The sequence below is a fragment of the Lottia gigantea genome (assembly GCF_000327385.1).
Source record: "Lottia gigantea unplaced genomic scaffold LOTGIsca_34, whole genome shotgun sequence".
NCBI lineage: Eukaryota > Metazoa > Mollusca > Gastropoda > Lottiidae > Lottia > Lottia gigantea.
This window is the reverse complement of record NW_008709146.1, coordinates 702765-723414: the sequence shown is the minus strand read 5'-3', so window position 1 is coordinate 723414 and position 20650 is coordinate 702765. Positions and strand designations below refer to the sequence as shown.

The following is a 20650-nucleotide window of genomic DNA, read 5'->3' as shown; positions in this document are numbered from 1 at the left end:
ACTCTTTGCCCTGGTTTTAAACCTAACATATGTTAACTTTCAATGGTTTAAAAACCAATAAAATAAAGGCCAGATTAACTTTTTAAATGTCAAAATATTGTACAATTTTTACATTTGTATGTGGTATATTGCAATCATATACTAAAATATTTTACCGACTCCTAACCTATCAGTTTAAATTTTGTATGAATATTTTCAATTAAGTGTTGAAATTGCTGATTATGAGGTTTCTTCACTTGGTTAGTAGTCTTTGGCTTTTAGTTGTTTATATCTTCTGGTAGTTATTAAGTAGTTGTTTATCAACTGATGGAGGTCATTATGTAACTACCTGTAACCTTTTTCACAATTGAAAATCTACAATAATTAATTACAGGCAAAATATCATAATGAAAGTAGGCCATAAAGCCTAATAATTTTCAGTGGCATTCTGTTTTTCCCTGAACTGAAAAACTAAAAAAATCCTGCCTGACACCAAAACTATTCTCTTAAAAATAGTATATTTTATACTGGTATTGTTCGCCCTAGCACCTAGACATCAGTGAATTTGACGTTGCTAGAAAGGTAAAAATATAATCCCTGTGGGGAAATAACACAAGTAAACAAAAATAATATAATATACTTTGTTTCTTCAGCTCTGTGACTTTGACTTATTTTTCTGCTCAAAATAGATGGACCAATACAATAAAATTGCCTAAAGATGATTTTCTTAACCAAACATGTAGCTCTTAATGGTTCATCTCTTGAACTGTTTTGATGTAGGTCAATCGTCTATAGATAAAATTCAGAAAAGCATTCAACCAAAACAACTTTTTATGACCTTTTTAAACTGAAGATATTTATGTAGATTATCAAGCTGTATAATGTCTTCTTATTGTTTCACCTATTTTTCAGAAAAATAACACTAAATGGTCTTGAAGGTGTTTAAAGATTAAACAGAAGGGCCTTGAATTGGGGTTGTTGAAGTAACCATTGCAAGTCTACAGAACAATTTCTTATTTAGAGACCATTTTTTGAGTATATTTATGATGATAATGATAATATACAAATCTTTGCTAAAATGTGAATTTCCCCTTGCTTTGACTGAAAAAGAAATGTTATGTTTACATTGGCTTTCTGAAAAATGTTGTCCTATCAAACAGAAACTGAAATAGATAACTGAACTCAGATCTCAATTTCAATTGTTTACATTTAGGAATTATTTCAAGTGATTTCTTTCAATTACAATGTTACAGTGACCTGAAATATCAGATAATAAAAATGTTAAATAATCATTTTCACAATAAAGTCATCTTTTAAGAGAGTATATTCATTATGGCATGAAAGTAACAGATGGGGAAACCACATGAATCCTTTCTACATGAGAATGTTCCATGATGTGAAATGAATATTCTGGAAATGTTCACACTTTCGCATTAGGTTAGACAACTTTACCTGATAAAAAATATTAAACATCAAAATTGAAAACTAAATATTTTGTTAAAAAATTTTGAAAATCGGACTGGATTTGAGAATGATATAACTAAGTGAAGTTCATATACGTACATGGATTACTCCCTAATGAAAATAATGCAAAAACCACATGTATGCAATCATGTATGTGCATAATACCCATTTATTGGTCATCAACAAAAAAAACCATAGTGTTCATTAAAAACTTGGCAGTGGACAGGTTACTGTTAAAAATATGCAAGACCTTCACCAGAAACTTTGAATTATTGTTTTATGTTTGGGGCTAAGATGACTATAACCCTTGGCACGTACACGTGTGGTGAGGTCTTCAAGCACCCTGGTATTCCATTGCTCCTTGAAATCGGTTCTGTCGTTTTGGTCTTTTTGGTCAGTGTACTTTGTGGCTGTTAAACGTTTGGGAAAACCATGCATTATCATTGTAGTTTCTCACGGCTATCTCCGATTTCTTGACCTAGCATTCGGCATTTTATAAAACACCTATTATTGTCATCAAATCATATATCTCGAACCTTGTTTCCGCATTTGAAATGTTCAAGGTCATCTGGATAAAAGTTTACTCAAAGATAATAGGTGATAAATAAACCGTATAATCTAATCCTTATGATATAGGTATAGTAAATTGGGTACGTAATTGAGAATGCTTTCCTTATATAATCAACTGCTGAACTCTGCCGGTCAAGTTTTAGGACCAGCGACCTTGGTGTCTTTTCGAGAAGGATACTTTTGTAATTGTCATTTCCTATGAAGAGAAAAACCTCGATGTCATCCGGTGATTTTGCCGATTTTTTTTTCTTCTTTCGTTTTTGCGGAAGGACATAAAATGGACTTTCAGATTTGGTGTATCATCTGGAATACCATTTCGAACTTAGACAAGAATGGATGCGAGTCATAATCATTATCTTTTAGGGTCTGCGTTCTATCGATCTATGAACCAACGACCTGGGAGAATCCTCATGAAGCACTTTGAATGAGGTACCCTTTCGTGATTGATGGGAGCCTTTGTGTTCTATCAAGGGTTTGTGGTCTGTCGATCTATCAGATAATATCATAATGGGACATTGCTCTGGAAATGCCAATTTCAACTATGGCTTTGGTATTCCTGTCATGTTTATAGGGTCAGGCGGACTTGCTTCATAATTACATTCGGCATGTGAGCTTTGGACATATGAATTGCAATTCGAATCAAATTTATAGTTTTCTTCTTGCACACTAGTAAAATAAATGAAAGAAATTCAATATTAAATTTGTAACATTTTTTTAATAAATTTGCATGATAAACGATATTATAAAATGACTCTTTGTAATGCAATATATATACACAATAATGATAAAAAATTAATAAATAAATAATAACAGCACCTATTGCATAAGTCTTCATTATTGATGGGGAATCTTTCCCCAAATATCAGATCGATTTGTGCAAGTCTTGGCATATTATGTTCACCATAATATCATTTGTAAAGTCAAGCTTTAAAGCTATGCCTTTCAGACTTATCAGGCAATTCGTGATAGTTAGCAAACTGGTGCATCAGGAAACGCTGCTCTTTGAAATAATCACATCACAATATAGCACTGTTTTAGCCATGATAGATCACAATTATGTTAACTGGTAAAGTTCTTGAGGTTTAAAGGTTTTCCAGTCAGAACGATATGTTTTGTGCCATCATTATTTGGCATCCACCATTTACATGGTCAATAATTTGTCTTTTTAATTTACACACTTGATCACGTAAACTGCTGGCAGTTTGAGAAAGTTCATCATTTTGATCTTTTAAACAGGAAACTCTGTCTTCTAAACGATTTATTCTTTCCAATTTTCGGGTGCGACATTTTCGGGCAGCAACTCGGTTCCTAGCTCTTTTACGATCTACTTTTATTCTTTCCTGGGATTCCATATCAATTGGTGACATGGGTGGGTTGGAATCTTCTAATCCACTAAAACATGGCACTGTTTGGGGTTCCTCTTTAAATTTGGTGAGAAGTGGAACGGGACTAACTGATTGTCTATTTTCATGGGATTTGTTTGTTGAGAGATTTAAAAGACCTCCAGGCAATGAAGTAGTGGTTGTAAAAACTTGAGAGGTGATTGGCGCGGAGCTGAGTAAACTTTGACTGGAACTGACGACTGAGAATGGCACACTGGTTAATGGTGGTGATTTTGATGGGTCTTCATCTCTTAATTCCTCTAATGCCACTACAAATCCTCTGGAAAAGGCTTCCTGTTCCTCTGTCACAAATTTAGGAAATATAAACTGAGTTGGAGTTGGTGTAGTCGTAACCATCCCATTGGCTTGAATAATCATTTTCTCAAGTTCCGGCGACGCCAATTTCAACATATTCAAATCTGGAGACTGGAGTAAATTTGAAAATTTCGCTCGCTTTGTTGTATCCGAAGAATTAAAATCTAAAGTCATATTTTGTTTCAACTTTTGAACCGATGCTGGAGCTTCTGGTTCCACACCTTTCTTGTAATACATCGCCTTCCTTTTTAGTCCTTCTCGGGCAAGTGGGCTTTCTTCATACATTGTTGCAGCCATTTATATATTCATAGAAAAGTGAAATAATATCCAGGTAAATTGAAATTTCAAAATATAAAGTTCATAAAACACGTTGTATTCCTTTTCAAACAGGTATGTTTATCTGAGTAAGTCTGAGTCACAATTAACGTGGTTTCCTCAAAACTCTTCGATATAAAATAGCTCTTGGCTTTTGAATGTAGTATAGTATAATGGTGAAATACGGATCTCAGTGTATTTAAGAGATGAGTCAGGCTTCTAAAAATAGAATGACATCACATTCTCAGCATTTGATTGGTTTAAAGTGACATCATTGTCACGTGCTCATCGACTACGAGAAGCCCATTGATTGGGTATAAAAATAGAATTGATTGCATTATGGGAAGGGTGTATTCGTTTATCCAGACAGATTTCTATAAATTTACTTATAGCATTAGAGACTGGACAGTCGAGCCTTGTTTACGTAGTAACACTACCATATTTGGAAAAAGGGAAATCCCTAAATCAATATCAGTTGTAAATCTGGTTTGCTTTTTGTTCAAGTAAAACGAAGGTTGTTTGATTAGGTTATTGTAATTTTAACGACGAAACTTGATACGAATAGATAAATTATTCGCATGCAGTGCCTTTCTTCAATCTTTGTACAATGTGTAATCACAGAAAGTTTATGGAATGAAACTTGTCGTATGCTAGTAATGAAAGGGGTTTCCCAATTTGTCGTGCGATGGACTAGTCCAAAAACAAGCTATTTTTAGAAGCATGACTCATCTGACTGACAACGTGGAGATTCCATGTAAACATTGACTTATTTTATCTCCAACACATGAGACAGTATTTATATATTTCAAGGCAGCATACGCGATTATTTTCAAACGATTAGGCATGGACCTAGTAGGCCTAAGGCCTAAATCTAGTAGTACTAGTAGGCATAACTAGCTAGTCTAATTTGACAGTAGATGTAGATGTACTGTAGATATAGCCTAGTCTAAGTATTATATTAAAGTTATACATAAAAAGGTCTCCGTATTCACAATGCCAAGCTAATACGAACTGTGTCTAATACCTTGACTTCATTAGGTTCTTTTCTTGTATAGCAGAATGCAGCAATTTGATTGGATTGTACTACAGCCAACCAGAAACTCGACATAAGACTGTGCCATATTCATTATGTTATGGTTTACAGACTTTCTGTGGAGCTGGAGGTCTTAGTATGATTAGTTGTACTAAGTACGGTAGTTTAGGCTACAATTCAATCAAATCATTGCATTTCAAACTTGATACAAGTGATACAAGAAAAGAGTCTAATGAAGTTAAGAAACCGGTATTAGATGCAGTTTGTAGTAGGCAACTCATGACTGTCATAATTATGTTATCTTATCACAGTAGCCTACTTAGTGTTGTAAACTCAAAGTCTAAGACTGGAAAACATCCCACAAAATGCATTCTCATTTGTTTTTTTATTGTTTCCATTTTCGTTTGTTTGAAACTTGCATTTCTCCTAAGTAGACTTGGTTAGTTGTGCTTTACAATACCACTTAGAAGAAAATTTAGTGCAGTTACACCATAAATAACCAAAAAAATTAAAAGATTTAAGGAGAGACAATATATATGGATTGGAAATGGCCATACTATACATGACAATGGAGCATTAACTTCAAGTTTCAAACTAGGATTTTGTATGGCCTCTCTTATCCTTGTAGGAGATTCTAACAAGTCTAGCAGACAATCCAACTAAGCCTAATCTATTCCACTGTCTATAAGGGTTGATGAAAGCTAGTGGATAGTTCTTGCAGAAGAACTGAGCAATCAATTAAGTCATTTCCAAACATTTGACTTCATTTTTAATTACAATACCTATCAATTTCAGAACTAAAAGCATGTACAATCATTCAAGTTGTCAATCTGATGGTTCATCATCATCCACAAGTATTAGGTCAAATAATATCAGTAGACCAAAAAGCAGAACACCTACCACCACTTCCTCAAACACAATTGAAGATATCATTAGACCAGATGATATAACAAGTATAAGGAATGTTATAGAAGGCTCCACTGACTCGGAAACTGAACAGGCATGGTTTCTTCTCTTAATTTTTATCATGCCCCCCACACACCATCCCCCTTTTCCAGATCATGATTTTTTTTGCTATTTTGGACCTATCCATTTCAGTCTAAGTAGCTTTATACAATTTCATTTTAGTCTGAATCACACTGAATAAGCATCTGGTAGGTGATATAGTTTGAATAATAAGTAGGGTTGTTTTGACTTTAATTAGCATGTCAAAACCCTAATGTACCTTAAATGATATTGCCTACTAACCCAGTAACCTACATTGTGCATGTTATATCTAATTTCAATCGCACATTTTCTTTCAATAAAAAATTTGGGGGAAATTGACTTATATCTCATAAGATGTTTAAATCTTTATCAACAGGACACAATGTAGTTAGAAAGGAAGTGGTGTTGACTTTGATCTTCCTGACTAAGTAGATTTATCATTATTTCTGATGAAATTTATATTGAAAATTGTTAATAGTAAATCTATATTGATTCTAAACTATTTCATTGAGTTTTTTTTGTTTTTTTTGAAAGCTAGAAACAAGCTCAAACACCTGCTAAAATAACTTACATAAATTTTGTAAGAAATAAAATGTATGCAGTATACTGTCAAAATTTAGAACACGTCAAAAAATATTGCAAGTGCTATAGCTGTTTTAATATATTTTTCGTACACATTTCATAATACCTGATGAAAGTGTAATATTTTAATCAACCACATGCCAACGTCAACCAAGTGGACGTATTTGGATATGATCTACCATCTATTTCATTCCAATACAGTTAATTTTCACAAAAGAAAGGGTTTAGTTGGGTATAGATTTTCCAAATACGGTACGGTGAAGCAAAACTTTTTTTTTCATTTCTTTTAACTGAACACTTCAGCAGGGTATCACTGTATCAAAAAAGATACAATGAGTTCATTCATCCATTCATTTGTTCATTCATTCATCCATTTATTCATCCATTCACAGTTGTATTTGAGTGTGGTATGGTATGGTGGAAAGCTGGGTTTAGCCTACTATGATGTGGATACCTTACAGATACATGTTATGTTAGATACAATGGAGACAGATGATTTTAGTTATTTGAAAAGAGGTTTAACCTTTTTTTGCTTTTTAATGATTTTGAAATGATAGTCAAGTTAAGTTAATAGGAAAATCTTTACCTCAGATTTTACATAAAAGCTTATATATTGAAAATAATAGTCTACCGAGAGTAATGTCCCTTATTATGTTCACTTAAATTAAATTACAGCCATAAAGCAAATTGAGCCAGCAGAAATTATATTGAGTTCCAAACAGGATGATAGATTATTGAAAGCATTAAAGAAAACAGGTCAGTGAGTAAAGATCTTAATTTGTAAGAATTGATATATCATGTTCTGAAAAGATCGAAGTGTTTCTCTAGTTTGCCAACTTATTTTGTTTTTTTGTAATTTGATGCAAACAACTTTCAAAATGTGGAAATAGACTACCTTTTTTGCTCCCTTTCTTTTTATTGTACTTAAAGTTATTGTAGCCATGAGTAGCTTAGTTGTGTTCTAATTTCTTGATTACGCTTTTTTTCTTGTAAAGTGGAAGAAGTGTATTGCGGTAAAAGAACTGATTCTAATCCAGCCTCTGACACATCATCAATTTTACAGTATATGCCTAGTATTGATTTCTGTAAGTATGAACATTATCTATCAATTGGTGTTTTTATATCAGAGTTTTCCAATGTTACAGTGTCATAATATAGTCTGTCAAGATTCAACTTTCCAATTTTCAACCCAGTGAATTCTGGGTCTTTAAATAGGAAAAGAACCATGAGTTGCAGAGTTGGTAACTTTAGGGCAAGGTTTTTATCTTTTATGGCATGTTAGGAGAAGCTCAGGCACATACGTTTAAGGCTGACTTTTTGCCAACCCTGAGAGCTGGTCTATGTTGCTCTTGCTGCATTGCTAGTCTATCTTGAATCTAAGACAAACCTCTATTTTATATTTTTAGCTTTAGAGATTTGTAAAAGAAGAATATTATCAATAGATTTACCAGCTATGCCCAAACACTATACAGATACAGAAAGGATTCTTTATATGTCTTCATTAATATCATTTGATAATGTTTCAATGGTAAGTGCTTTAACTAAATCAGGACTGAATTGCTCATTGTCACTGGAGAAGCCACATAACCGCTAGAGGAAAGGACAAAAAATGATAAAATTGGGATTTGTTGAATTCACTTCTCAGGGTTGATATTTTCTATTTATTTTTGTGCACATTGGATACCTGGTAGCTACTTCAGGCAAGGACAAAAAAGACTTAATATAATATACCCTCTGGTAGAATGGCAATCTTTACCAGATTTACCTGCTATGTATGGCTATCTGTTTAAAAACTCTGACTTTTGACTTGAAGGTAAAAGCAACTGGTGGTCTGTTGAAGTTTCTGGAAAAGAAGAGAATTGGAGTAGAATTAGAGAGTCATGATGTTAGAGTTCCAGTTCTAGGTTTTAAGAACTTTTCATTGTAAGTATAATTAAAGTTGGAGAGTTCTTGCTTTAGAGTTGTATAGAATGTTAAAAAAAAACAAATCAGTAATTTTTGTGATCGTTGTGTAAAATTAACCAAAATCTTTGTCTTAGTTTCTATAACATACAAATTATTTTCAATTAACTAAACTGAATTTAGTCATTGGTTTGTTTCAGAGAAGATCAGATGATATTAGATGATAGTGCATACAAGTAAGTCAGATTTTTAGTTGTTATTTTCCTTGTTATCTCCATTGATAAGCCAAATTATGAAACAATTTTGAATATCTGTAAGACATACTACAAAGCTGTAAGCTTATGTCAATTTTTCTCTCTTTTTTCCAATATTCTACTGTATTTGTAGTAAGGTTTTTCATGCACAGTTTTTAACAAATTTAATGTATTTTTAGTGCCTTGCTGATATTTCATAAAGAATGTCATCCGTCTGTATATAAATCAGGTACAGCTTATAGTGGTAAAGAAGGACTTAGTCTGTTTGGTAAGTATTCGTTTAAATTTGATCCTGTCTTCCTAAATAGAGTTCATGAAAACTAAGCTAACTTTTATTATATAATTATGGTTTATTATTATATTAAATAATTATAATTTATTATGTATTGTATTATATAATTATTTTTTATTATGTGTTATATAATTTTAATTATGGTTTATTATATTTTATATTATATAGTTATTGTTTATTATGTAATATATTATATAGTTATGGTTGATTATAAAATATATTATATTATTATGGTTTATAATGTATTATATGATCATGGTTTATTATGTATTATATTATATATTTATGGTTTATTAAGTATTGTATTTTATAATTATGGTTTATTATAAATTATATGATATAATTGTGGTTTATTATGTATTATTTTATAATTATGGTTTATTATGTATTGTATTATATAATTGTGGTTTATTATGTATTGTATTATAAAATTATGGTTTATTATGTATTATATTATATAATTATGGTTTATTATGTATTATATTTTATAAATATGGTTTATTACATGAAGCTGTTTCATTCTTTAGTTTACCACGTAATATTGAAGTTTTATCAACTTTACAAGACTGTATGAAACACATCAGAAATATTCCTGTAAGTAATCATTTTTATTTACTTAGCTTGTTTAAAATAAACTATTGTACTTTAAAAAAACAACTATTATTTTCAAGGATGACAACTAAGGTTCGTGAGGATTCGATCTGCCTGCTGGTACTTGGCCAAATATCTTGTCATTGATCCTTTCCAGATTATCTTTAACCATTTGCAGCTGGGTCAACAGGAATTATGAGGAAAGATAACTTATTCAAGGTCATCAAGGACTTTTATATTCAAATTCACAATCACCAAGTATCTCACTATGCCAATCTAAATTTTGTTTGAAACAAACCTTTGAAGCAAACCTTTCTGTAATTTCTGGAACTACAATACTGTATGCCATTATTTTAATAATGTGTAATATATATTGTATTTGTAGAGAATATTATCGAAGATGGTCCTAGCACAAGCTAGTATAGCTGATTGGCAAGTGATGTATAAGGTAAATATACAGGTTTGGTGAATATCTTCATGTGCTACCCAAAAGTTCATTTACAAGGAGAACTTAGGAAATCAGAATTATGTCAAATATCAAAGGACATTTATAATTAGCCTTTATGATCAAACACTTCATTTCTGGTTATGAAACAATGACTGTAACATTACATTTCAATTTTCTCAGAAAATGTAATATGGAAAAATACTGTATAGTTTGAAAGATTTATCCTTTTATGTTATTTTATTTATATTATTACTTTAGACTGTTTATCATGCTATTTATATTGGTGATATCTGTCGTTCTCAAGCTGCAAATATAGCTATTTTTAAAAAGGTAAAAATGCAAATTTATATCCACTATGTCTTATTTATAGAGGAGAGAATCCTCATCACGTCTGTGTATATTTGAAGATGTTTTCTTCTAGTATTATTCTTCAGAATCTAATGAGATTTCAGAACTTCCAACAAAATTTCATTCTTTTTAATGTGATTCATGGCAAAATTAGCTTTAAGATTATTTAAAACATTGTAAATGAATTTCTAGGTTGCTACAAGTTTTTCAGATGATTTACATAGAATTGCTACATTAATAAGTAAAATAGTAAGTATTATATACATACAAATAGAATTATTTTACTACATCTTGACTCCATAACTATGGTTGAATTTAGGATGGAGTGAACTCTAATGGATCTGCTACACAATTAGGACTTTCATCCCTAAAATCTAAAACAGATAAAATGGAAGAAATTAATCTTATTGGAATAAAATTAAAAATACTCCCATATATATATTAAGAACTATTTGAGGGAATATGGATGATGTAATCATTTTTCAGTAAATCATTTGGTCCCAATCTATTTCATTTTAGATAGATTTTGATGAATCAGTAACTCAAAGTAGATTTGTAGTCAAACCTAATGTTGATGCTGAGTTAGATGAAAGTAGGTACAATTATTTGATGTTAATCCTATACTTTCTTATCATTTATGATGCTGATATACTCTTCTTGATTGAATAGATACAAAAATAGCTCAAAATTGAAGGTTTTAATATGATGTTTTCTAAATTTCCATGCAATACTTCATCTTAATTTTGTTCACAGAAAAACGTACTTACAATGGTTTACCAGATTTTATGACTAAAGTTGCTCGTGAAGAATTGAATAAATTAGGAAATAATATCACTGAATGTAGTGTTATATATCTGCCTCATGTAAGTTTAAATTAGCACCAACTTTCAAGGTAATTTGTACTGGAATATACTGGGTCAAAAAATTGGTCTGTTGAGTTATGATAAAAAAAGTTTTTCGTAACCATAATTTATATGACCTTTGTCAATGCCAAATGTTTGCGCAGTTATGAAGTAAAGATAGTTTGAATTATGTTTTATTTTCTATATATTGTCTTTATTCTGTGTTATTTTTTGTAGCTATGTTATTTACTAGCCATACCTAAAACTGATGCTATGGTCAATGAAGAAGACTATGAAATTCCAGGTCTGGATTTCAAGGTGATTGTTGTGGTTTTTAATGTATAAACATTTACTGATCAGTTAACTCGATAGATAGAAAAGCTCTTTGAAAATATCGATCTTTGTGACTGTTACATATATGATTTCTTACATATTTTGTCACTGTTTGCCACTTTCCTAAGTAAATACTAAGATCTATGACTTGGAATGACTATTTAGTAAATGTTTTACTATATATGTCCATCATCTCTTATTTTGATACATTCCAGTTTATGTCTAATAATATGTTACATTATAAAAGCCCTAGAACAAGAGGTATAATTTAATCAAAATATCAAATTATTGTGTTTCAATTTGAATTTTTATTCTTGAATTGATATTCTGATGTTCGATGTTTTTGTTCAGTTGATTTGGATTGTTTCAGATTAAGTTCACACTTGTTTAATTTCCTGCTTATTTTGTGGAGGAATTTTTTCAAAATGATAGCTATGAAATAGATTGAATTATTGAATTGGATTTTTAACACTGAAAATGTTATATATATTATTTTTCCTTCATTTTTGTTCATTATTTTTTTTAAAATAATGTAAGATCGTAAGTTCTTTTTCTAATGATCTTCAGTAATCACAGATTCTATTCATATCAGGTAGAAAACTTTATGATTTTCAGTTTATATTTAGTCAATGTGTTTATCAAGAACAATTTTCTTTTGTAGAATTGGATACATTATTAGGTGATACACAATGTGAAATAATAGACCATGAAACTAACATAATGCACAGATTACAGAACACAATATTAGAACATTCTAAAGTATTAAATGATGTTATGGAATACACTGCTGAGCTTGATTGGTAAGTTTTTGCAAATTTTAAGCCCAAGGTTGAACCCGAAAATGGCAAACCATGTTTTTTTTTTATTGAAAACATTCTTTACTAACTTCACCTTATATGCAGATATTAATGAAATATGAATCTTTATCTCTTAGTAATTTAGAATATCGAAATTTAGCAATTTGATTGAGATTGTTTTATATCTTATTTGTTTTTTTTATAGTTTAATGTCTTTATCAACTTGTGCTAGAGAATTTGGGTATATAAAACCTGAAATGGTAGAAGATAATATTATAGATGTTGAAGGTGGCAGGTGAATACTTTATCCATGGAGTTTTTTTTAATAAGAGGCAGATAATATAAAGTTAAAAAATAATTCAGTATTCTACAGCAGTTTTGAAGATTTGTGCAAATCAATTAAAGCTTTTGTTGTAAATTTTAGATCTTATTATTTGCCTTATCAATATTTTTTGTGGTAAATTTAAGACACAATAAACACTAATTATGTCTAATTCTAAATTTCAGACTTCTGCTCATACCATATCAAATATATCCAATTGTACCTTATCAAGAATAATTGTAAATTTCAGACATCCAATTCAAGAGTTATGTTGCAGTCCATTTGTACCTAATGATTATTGTAGCAACAATACTGATGGCAGAATTAAAATATTAACTGGACCTAATGCTTGTGGAAAAAGTGTTTATTTAAAACAGGTATATTATTAAAATTATTATTCTTGATAAAACACAGAAAAAAAGATAGTGAAAAAACTTTTGGATTGTTGCAGATATCATAATATTTGTTTGCTTTTCCTAATTATTTATGCATTTCAAGTGTCTTTGTACAGAAGCTTAGCTTAAGAAGCTGAAAGCTTAAACACCATTCATTTGTGTAATTTCAGATAGCACTAATAGTATATATGGCACATATTGGTAGTTTTGTTCCAGCAGAAAAAGCTACTATTGGTACCGTTGATAGAATTTTTACTAGAATAAAATCATTGGAGAGTGTTTCTGTTGGTCTTTCAACTTTTATGTTGGATATAACTCAGGTAAACTGATTGGAATTTCTGCAAATATTGTTGAAATTGTAAAGAAATTCCTGATATGTAAATTTAGAAGACGTGTTTTGTTTGTTGAAAGGAATATATGTCACATTATCTTACATATTTTTTTTAAAAAGGGGGTAGTCAAATCCTTTCACATATTTTGCTTCCAAATCTGTTTTGTCCATTGTAGATGTCAGAGGCTTTAAACAGTGCAATGAGTCGATCTTTGATTTTAGTGGATGAATTTGGAAAAGGAACTCAAACAGTAAGTAATAAAATGTATATCTGAAGCTAAATTAGCATTAGTCTAGGATAGAGAAACAATATTTATACATCTGAACACAAGCAAAGTTTAAACTAGACATTGTGAATGGAGCTGTTTTTTATAAAAAAAAATCAATATTTGGCTCCGATTTTAGTTTAACTTTGGATTAATTTAATTAATTTCAGATTGATGGGTTATCTTTATTGTGTGCAACATTAAGATATTGGTTGGCTATGCAGAATGCTTGTCCACATGTTATGGTTTCAACTCATTTTCACAGTATTGTACATGAACAGCTCCTTCCTAAATCACCTCAGCTTAAATTTCTGGTACATTGCTTTGGATTAGTTAACTTGATGGCTTAAGGCAATTTAGCTAAAAGGTTTTAGTTTGAATTTGATGAATTTTTCTTGCGTCATCAGAGTTTAAATATAATAAATATAGTCACTCAAGGCAATCCAAACAAGAATTTTGTGAAAGATTTTTAGCACTTTGGACAATAAATATTTTCTACCCGTATATAGCTCATTGTTGCTGAAACACCTGTGATATTAAGTGGTTTGTGAGAATTTTTTTGGATAAAAACATTGGGACTAAGATTGGTATTGTGTATCACTTTATTACTATTGCTCTTACATGCTATTACTCATTGCTGTTATATATTATTTGAAACTTGGTATACATATTATATCTGACCAACAATTTCTATTTATTCTGTAGACGTTAGACACACTACATAATGGTGAAGATTTGGTATTTTTGTATCAAGTAGTAAATGGTACTACAAGTTCTAGTTATGCTAGTCATGTTGCTAGTAAAGTTGGTCTTCCAGAAGCACTTGTGAAACGTGGCATAGAGGTGAGATTTTGACCCTAATAGATGTTTCTGACTAAGTACCAATTTAAATACTACATCTTTGTTCACTCTATACTTTCTTTATAAGAAAAAGATTATTTTGAAGCATAACTTTTGATCTTTTCAGGTTGAAAATGTGCATTAGGCATAAAAATACTACCATTAGCTATTGTCATTGCTATGAAAATACTACCACTAGCTATTATCATTGCTATGAAAATACTACCACTAGCTATTATCATTGCTATGAAAATACTACCACTAGCTATTATCATTGCTATGAAAATACTACCACTAGCTATTATCATTGCTATGAAAATACTATCATTAGCTATTGTCATTGTTATGAAAATACTACCATTAGCTATTGTCATTGCTATGAAAATACTACCATTAGCTATTATCATTGCTATGAAAATACTACCATTAGCTATTGCCATTACTATAGATACTACCATTAGTTATTACCATTACTATAGATACTACCATTAGCTATTGCCATTACTGTAGATACTACCATTAGCTATGAATGCCACCATTAGCTATTGCCATTACTGTAGATATTACCATTAGCTATTGCCATTGCTATGAATTCTCCCATTAATACCATTAGTTATTGTCATTGCTATGAATTCTCCCATTAATACCATTAGTTATTGTCATTGCTACGAATTCTACCATTAATACCATTAGTTATTGTCATTGCTATGAATTCTACCATTAATACCATTAGTTATTGTCATTGCTATGAATTCTACCATTAATACCATTAGTTATTGTCATTGCTATGAATTCTACCATTAGTTATTGTCATTGCTATGAATTCTACCATTAATACCATTAGCTATTGTCATTACTATAGATACTACCATTAATACCATTAGTTATTGTCATTGCTACGAATTCTACCATTAATACCATTAGTTATTGTCATTGCTATGAATTCTACCATTAATACCATTAGTTATTGTCATTGCTATGAATTCTACCATTAGCTATTGTCATTGCTATGAATTCTACCATTAATACCATTAGCTATTGTCATTGCTATGAATTCTACCATTAATACCATTAGTTATTGTCATTGCTATGAATTCTACCATTAGCTATTGTCATTGCTATGAATTCTACCATTAATACCATTAGTTATTGTCATTGCTATGAATTCTACCATTAGCTATTGTCATTGCTATGAATTCTACCATTAATACCATTAGTTATTGTCATTGCTATGAATTCTACCATTAATACCATTAGTTATTGTCATTGCTATGAATTCTACCATTAGTTATTGTCATTGCTATGAATTCTACCATTAATACCATTAGTTATTGTCATTGCTATGAATTCTACCATTAATACCATTAGTTATTGTCATTGCTATGAATTCTACCATTAATACCATTAGTTATTGTCATTGCTATGAATTGAATTTGCAGTTAAAGTATCTTTACTATTTTATTTAGGTATCAGAACTGATAAGGAAGAAGCAACCAATTCAAAGACTTGATTCTGAAAGTACTGCCGTGAAATTCAAAAAGTAAGCATAATGCATTATCATGATGTTAATAAAAGTAATTGTTTTTGTTTTTTTTTACAGTTACTATAGTATAGGCCAATTTTATAGTAATCTGCTTAATATGTTTTAGGTGTAGGAAGATAGTGAAGAAGTTTTGTGAATTAGATTTTGAAAAAGATGATGTTGAGCAATTTTTGAATGAAGTTGTATTACCTATTTACAATAAAGAATGAAATTATTCCGTTCATATATATCATATCCATTGGAATTCATCATATTATGTTATATTATTTGCCAAAGTATTTGCCCTATAACTTATCTTTCAAATATAAATAGTGAATATAATGAAAGATACCTGCATATATGTTGAATTATGTAAAATACTTGTTATTTATCAATAAAGAATATACAATTGATAGTTGCCTATTTAAACATTTATGATGCACTATCAAAAAGACTTTGATATAGCCATGTCATAAATTGCAGTTTTAGTGGAACTGCAAGACCCACAGACGTTTGATTGAAAATTAGAATGGATTATAAAGTTACTCTTTATATTTGGGAAGATGCACAAATTCTCAAAACCTGGCCCAACAATAATTCTTGTTTTTGTGATCTGTTTTCATTTTCATAAAGGATTTACTGATATGGAACCCTAACTTTTCGAGTTAACGACTGATAGTATTGTATTTGTATAGGGTTTATAAAGTGTATAAAGGTATTTAGAACTGTGTCAGGTTCTGCAATGAGCCGATTAATACCTGAAGTATTAGATTCCCTCTAATTAACAGACTTTTATATCTTGAACCAAGCGACGATGACAAAAAAAGTTCATTCACAAAATATAGTCTATTGTTTTTTTCCCTGGTTTGTAAATAGTTGCCTTGAGATCGTGACGTTTTCTGTGTACAATATTTGTTTACTGTACGCTTTTAGTAAACAACCTTGTTGATATTTGGCCTTCGAATTTGAAATTTTTACTTCCTGTGAATCAGTGACGCTGTGCACACGCTAGTTGTTAAATCTGCTAATTGAAAAATATATTTAAAATCTATTGTTTTAATGAGATGATTCGTGGTATTTTACTAATCTTATTCGTCTACGGAGTTGATCTTGGTAATGGTAAGGACAACATTCATTCTTATTTCTATCTGTACTAACATCTTAGTTCTAGTAATTTAAGGACAAGTTGATCCATGGTCAAGATTGATAGCCCTGACTTGTCCTTCAGTTTATCGAAATTATGTTAACATGATTGATCGGAATAAAGCAAACGCATAATACTCTTATGCCTTTTTCATATAGTACTTCTTATTCACATGTACTTATTGATCAATTCAAAGGTCTTAACAGTTTGAGACCTATTTCAGACCTAACTCGACAGTGGACATGATAAAGAAATTGACAAATGAGGACTGGAGCTGAAGATGTCTGAATCGTTCAATAATACGTCATAGTGCGTCTTGTTTCAAAACGGGAGTTGTATATGATATATTCAGATTTAGACTCATTTAAGTCAGTATTTTGATTAAAACTGTATGTCTATGTCCAGGTCATCCTCATTCTGAAGATGTAATGCTGCACCTAGATCATGAATCTCACTTATACCATCATATCTTGGATCATTATATAAAAGAGTTAAGGCCCGCCTCAGCTATTAATGATACCGTTATTGTGTCTGTTGATGTTTCTGTAACTAGTATACATGGTTTGGTAAGATTACTTTTTTTATAAAACATTTATTAGTCAACCTTCGCAATTGGATTCGACGATGAACTCGATTTTGGAGCAAGTACATCATCGTATCCTGAATACGGGTTTAGACTTGGTTGGTCTCGCGAAAGTATGACGAATAGAGTTGTGGTCTGGACACATACAAGTACATATATTAACGACACCAATGTCGATCTTAGCTCTTTTTGTAACTGCATTTTGATTCTCGCAAAGGCAAGGCCTGTCTGGTATTATGGATTTTGGATTAAGTAAAGCCAGGTGTGATTACTCTGTTATTTTTTTTTATCTATTTGTTTGTAGGATGAAGATAAGGAAGAAATGAAGTCCTCAGTTGCTTTATCTATCGTAAGGGGATTTCTTCTTTTATTTCCTCCCTTGAAATTTTCTCATTACACTGTACATTAGGATTGATCACTAAGTCTTTAAACCACATTTGAATGACATTTTCATAATAGAAATTATCTTTAACTGGAATTTAGGGATTATAAAAGGGAGTTTTCAATTCACAATATCGTTTATATTTCAGGGTTGGGATGATCCAAGACTATCTTGGAATACTTCCGACTACGACGGGTTACATTCTTTTACCATACCAGCTTCGAAAATTTGGCGACCAGAACTAAAACTTGTTCATTCGTAAGTATAAGATCAATTAAATTACACCGGTGTTCACTTACATACTACACATAGATGGGATAGAGAACCGAACGTTCGAGTGTTGTTTCTGTCCATTTTTTGGTTATCAGAATCTTGTTATCATAATGACATGGATTCATAATATAAATATTTTTAGTTCATATATCATTAATCTTCCTTTTCAGACAATATGGTTCCTTTCAACATTTTGGTAATGAGTATGTTACTATTCATTACGATGGAAGCGTTTATTGGTCGTCACATGCTAAAATACGAAGTTATTGTCCGTTGAATATGGCTAATTTTCCATTTGATAGCCACGTTTGCCATTTAGAACTTGCCGCAAATGTTTACAACCAGCAACAAATACAACTTAAATTTTTCAAACGGGATGGTGAAATCGTCATTAACGAAGGTGCACTTTTAAGTAAAAATTCACAGTGGTCTGTATCTAAAAAAGACTTGGATAGCCAGATTGTAACTGTTATGCACCCAGAACCACTTGAAGTTATTGCTGTTACTGTTGAACTCTCTAGAAAGTCTAGCTTTTATAAATGTATTATACTGGGACCAGCAGTTATCCTTGCTTTACTTGTTCCTGTTGTTTTCTTACTACCAACCGATTCAACTGCCAAAATCACATTAGGTTTGTTACCCTCATGCTTATATATATTTCAATAATTGTCATTTACCACGTAAACGTGCCTTTAAAGTAATCAGAACAATAGTACAAAATTAATTCTGCAATTATTGTAAATTATATGAACGGTTTTGATAACCAGTTATTTCCCCTGTGATTATAAACATTCTGCATTGCGTTGACCGTTTCCACTGGCTAAAGATTGACGCTGTGGTAATGAATAAATTTCAGGTGGTCTTATAATGGTGACTATGTGTTTATCTATGAAGACGTTGGTTGATGTTATTGGAGCTAAGATGGCTACTGTGCCAAACATAGGTAAGTTTTCTTAAAGTCCGAATTTCTTTGACAGAGGCTTTACGATACTCGCAACTGGTCCAAAAGGTTCAAATAGGAATCAAAATGTTTGTAAGTTTACTCGTTTATCACTAGGAGGTAATATCTGGAAATACTGACATTGACCCTTTCTAACCCCAAAAAAAACGTCTCAAGCACAGGCAAGGTAAATGTAACCAATATACGCTCACAAAGGTATTGTGTCAAGTGCAACATACTATAGTCAACAGAGTTACAATTTCGGCAACGTTTACAAAATTATTTTCCAGCTATATACTATTCCGTGACTATGGTATTGACATCGTTCAGTATTATCATGTCAGCGATTATCACCTGTATAACAAGACAAGAAGCTTGTAGAAAACATGTACCGGTTTGGTTCAGCCAGGTAATTATACTCGTATTATTGTTTAATATGTCGCCCAAATGGATTTTCGGGTTCCAACTCAAATGAGATCTTGCGTCGTTGATATTATTTAAGATTACTTCTTCGGAAATGTATTTAGAGTCGACCTCTGCTTTTTAAATCAAATCTGATGATTGATTTTTTTTGTAGATATTTCTGGGAAGATGTGGGTTAAGGCGATGGTTGTGTATGGATACATCTGTACCCGGAGATCACCACTCGGCGTTCACTGCAATGAAACACACAGAGAATGAATTTGCTGAAACCGACTCGGATGTCACCGCTTTGAAAGAAGGTGATCATGACGCGAAAGATATTCCGAAATCCGTTCGTGTACTGATCGGGAAATACCAAACTCAAAATGAAAACAAAGGCCATAGTTCAGAATGGATGGAAATAGCTCGTGTTGTGGATCGGCTATTGTTCATCTTATTCTTGGCGCTTTTTCTCTTGACAACCTTAGCATTGCTGAGCTAACATGTTAGTATTAATTTTGTCCATTTTGATCATTTTCATTAAAATATCATTGATTGTATTTGGATTGTTCAGATTTTTGTTTGTGAAACTTGGTAAACGTTTCGCATCACACTTTCAAACTTGCTGTGTGCACGGACAGTAATATACGAGTAACTAAAGTGACCAGGCACATACTCACCTCTGAACGTACAATTTCATATGGTCGCAAGACAATACCGACTGTATCAATTTTTATTTCATGTAAAAGGGCACTCTCCTTTACGTTTGCCGGCGACCAAGTACAGTTTTAGTCGTAGCAAAACCGCAAATGGTCG

The 20650-nt window shown here is 31.3% G+C and overlaps 4 protein-coding genes across 4 annotated transcripts; 2 read left to right on the top strand and 2 right to left on the bottom strand.

Moving 5' to 3' along the window:
- Positions 1–3119: 3119 nt before the first annotated feature.
- LOTGIDRAFT_79422 (hypothetical protein) lies at positions 3120–3470 on the bottom strand (the record flags this gene model as incomplete). Its single annotated transcript, XM_009058393.1, has 1 exon — positions 3120–3470. A coding segment is annotated over one exon (351 nt), but the record flags the coding sequence as incomplete, so codon positions are not given.
- Positions 3471–3635: 165 nt separating this feature from the next.
- LOTGIDRAFT_120581 (hypothetical protein) lies at positions 3636–3947 on the bottom strand (the record flags this gene model as incomplete). The annotated part of the gene is made up of 1 exon (XM_009058431.1): positions 3636–3947. A coding segment is annotated over one exon (312 nt), but the record flags the coding sequence as incomplete, so codon positions are not given.
- A 581-nt stretch (positions 3948–4528) lies between these two features.
- On the top strand, positions 4529–16522 carry LOTGIDRAFT_233005 (hypothetical protein). The gene is made up of 26 exons (XM_009058430.1): positions 4529–4539; positions 5854–6058; positions 7020–7143; positions 7303–7383; positions 7623–7712; positions 8034–8155; positions 8441–8550; positions 8730–8765; positions 8963–9051; positions 9587–9669; positions 10052–10114; positions 10373–10444; positions 10655–10711; positions 10982–11054; positions 11216–11325; positions 11542–11622; positions 11853–11898; positions 12299–12437; positions 12640–12729; positions 13007–13133; positions 13322–13471; positions 13659–13733; positions 13919–14062; positions 14454–14591; positions 16055–16128; positions 16238–16522. Exons 2-26 carry the CDS (start codon positions 5864–5866, stop codon positions 16338–16340), a joined length of 2472 nt encoding a protein of 823 aa, XP_009056678.1. The 5' UTR covers positions 4529–4539; positions 5854–5863; the 3' UTR covers positions 16341–16522.
- A 652-nt stretch (positions 16523–17174) lies between these two features.
- On the top strand, positions 17175–20336 carry LOTGIDRAFT_162441 (hypothetical protein; the record flags this gene model as incomplete). The annotated part of the gene is made up of 8 exons (XM_009058429.1): positions 17175–17229; positions 17660–17820; positions 18142–18186; positions 18368–18477; positions 18663–19123; positions 19349–19435; positions 19723–19841; positions 20010–20336. 8 exons carry the CDS (start codon positions 17175–17177, stop codon positions 20334–20336), a joined length of 1365 nt encoding a protein of 454 aa, XP_009056677.1.
- Positions 20337–20650: the final 314 nt, after the last annotated feature.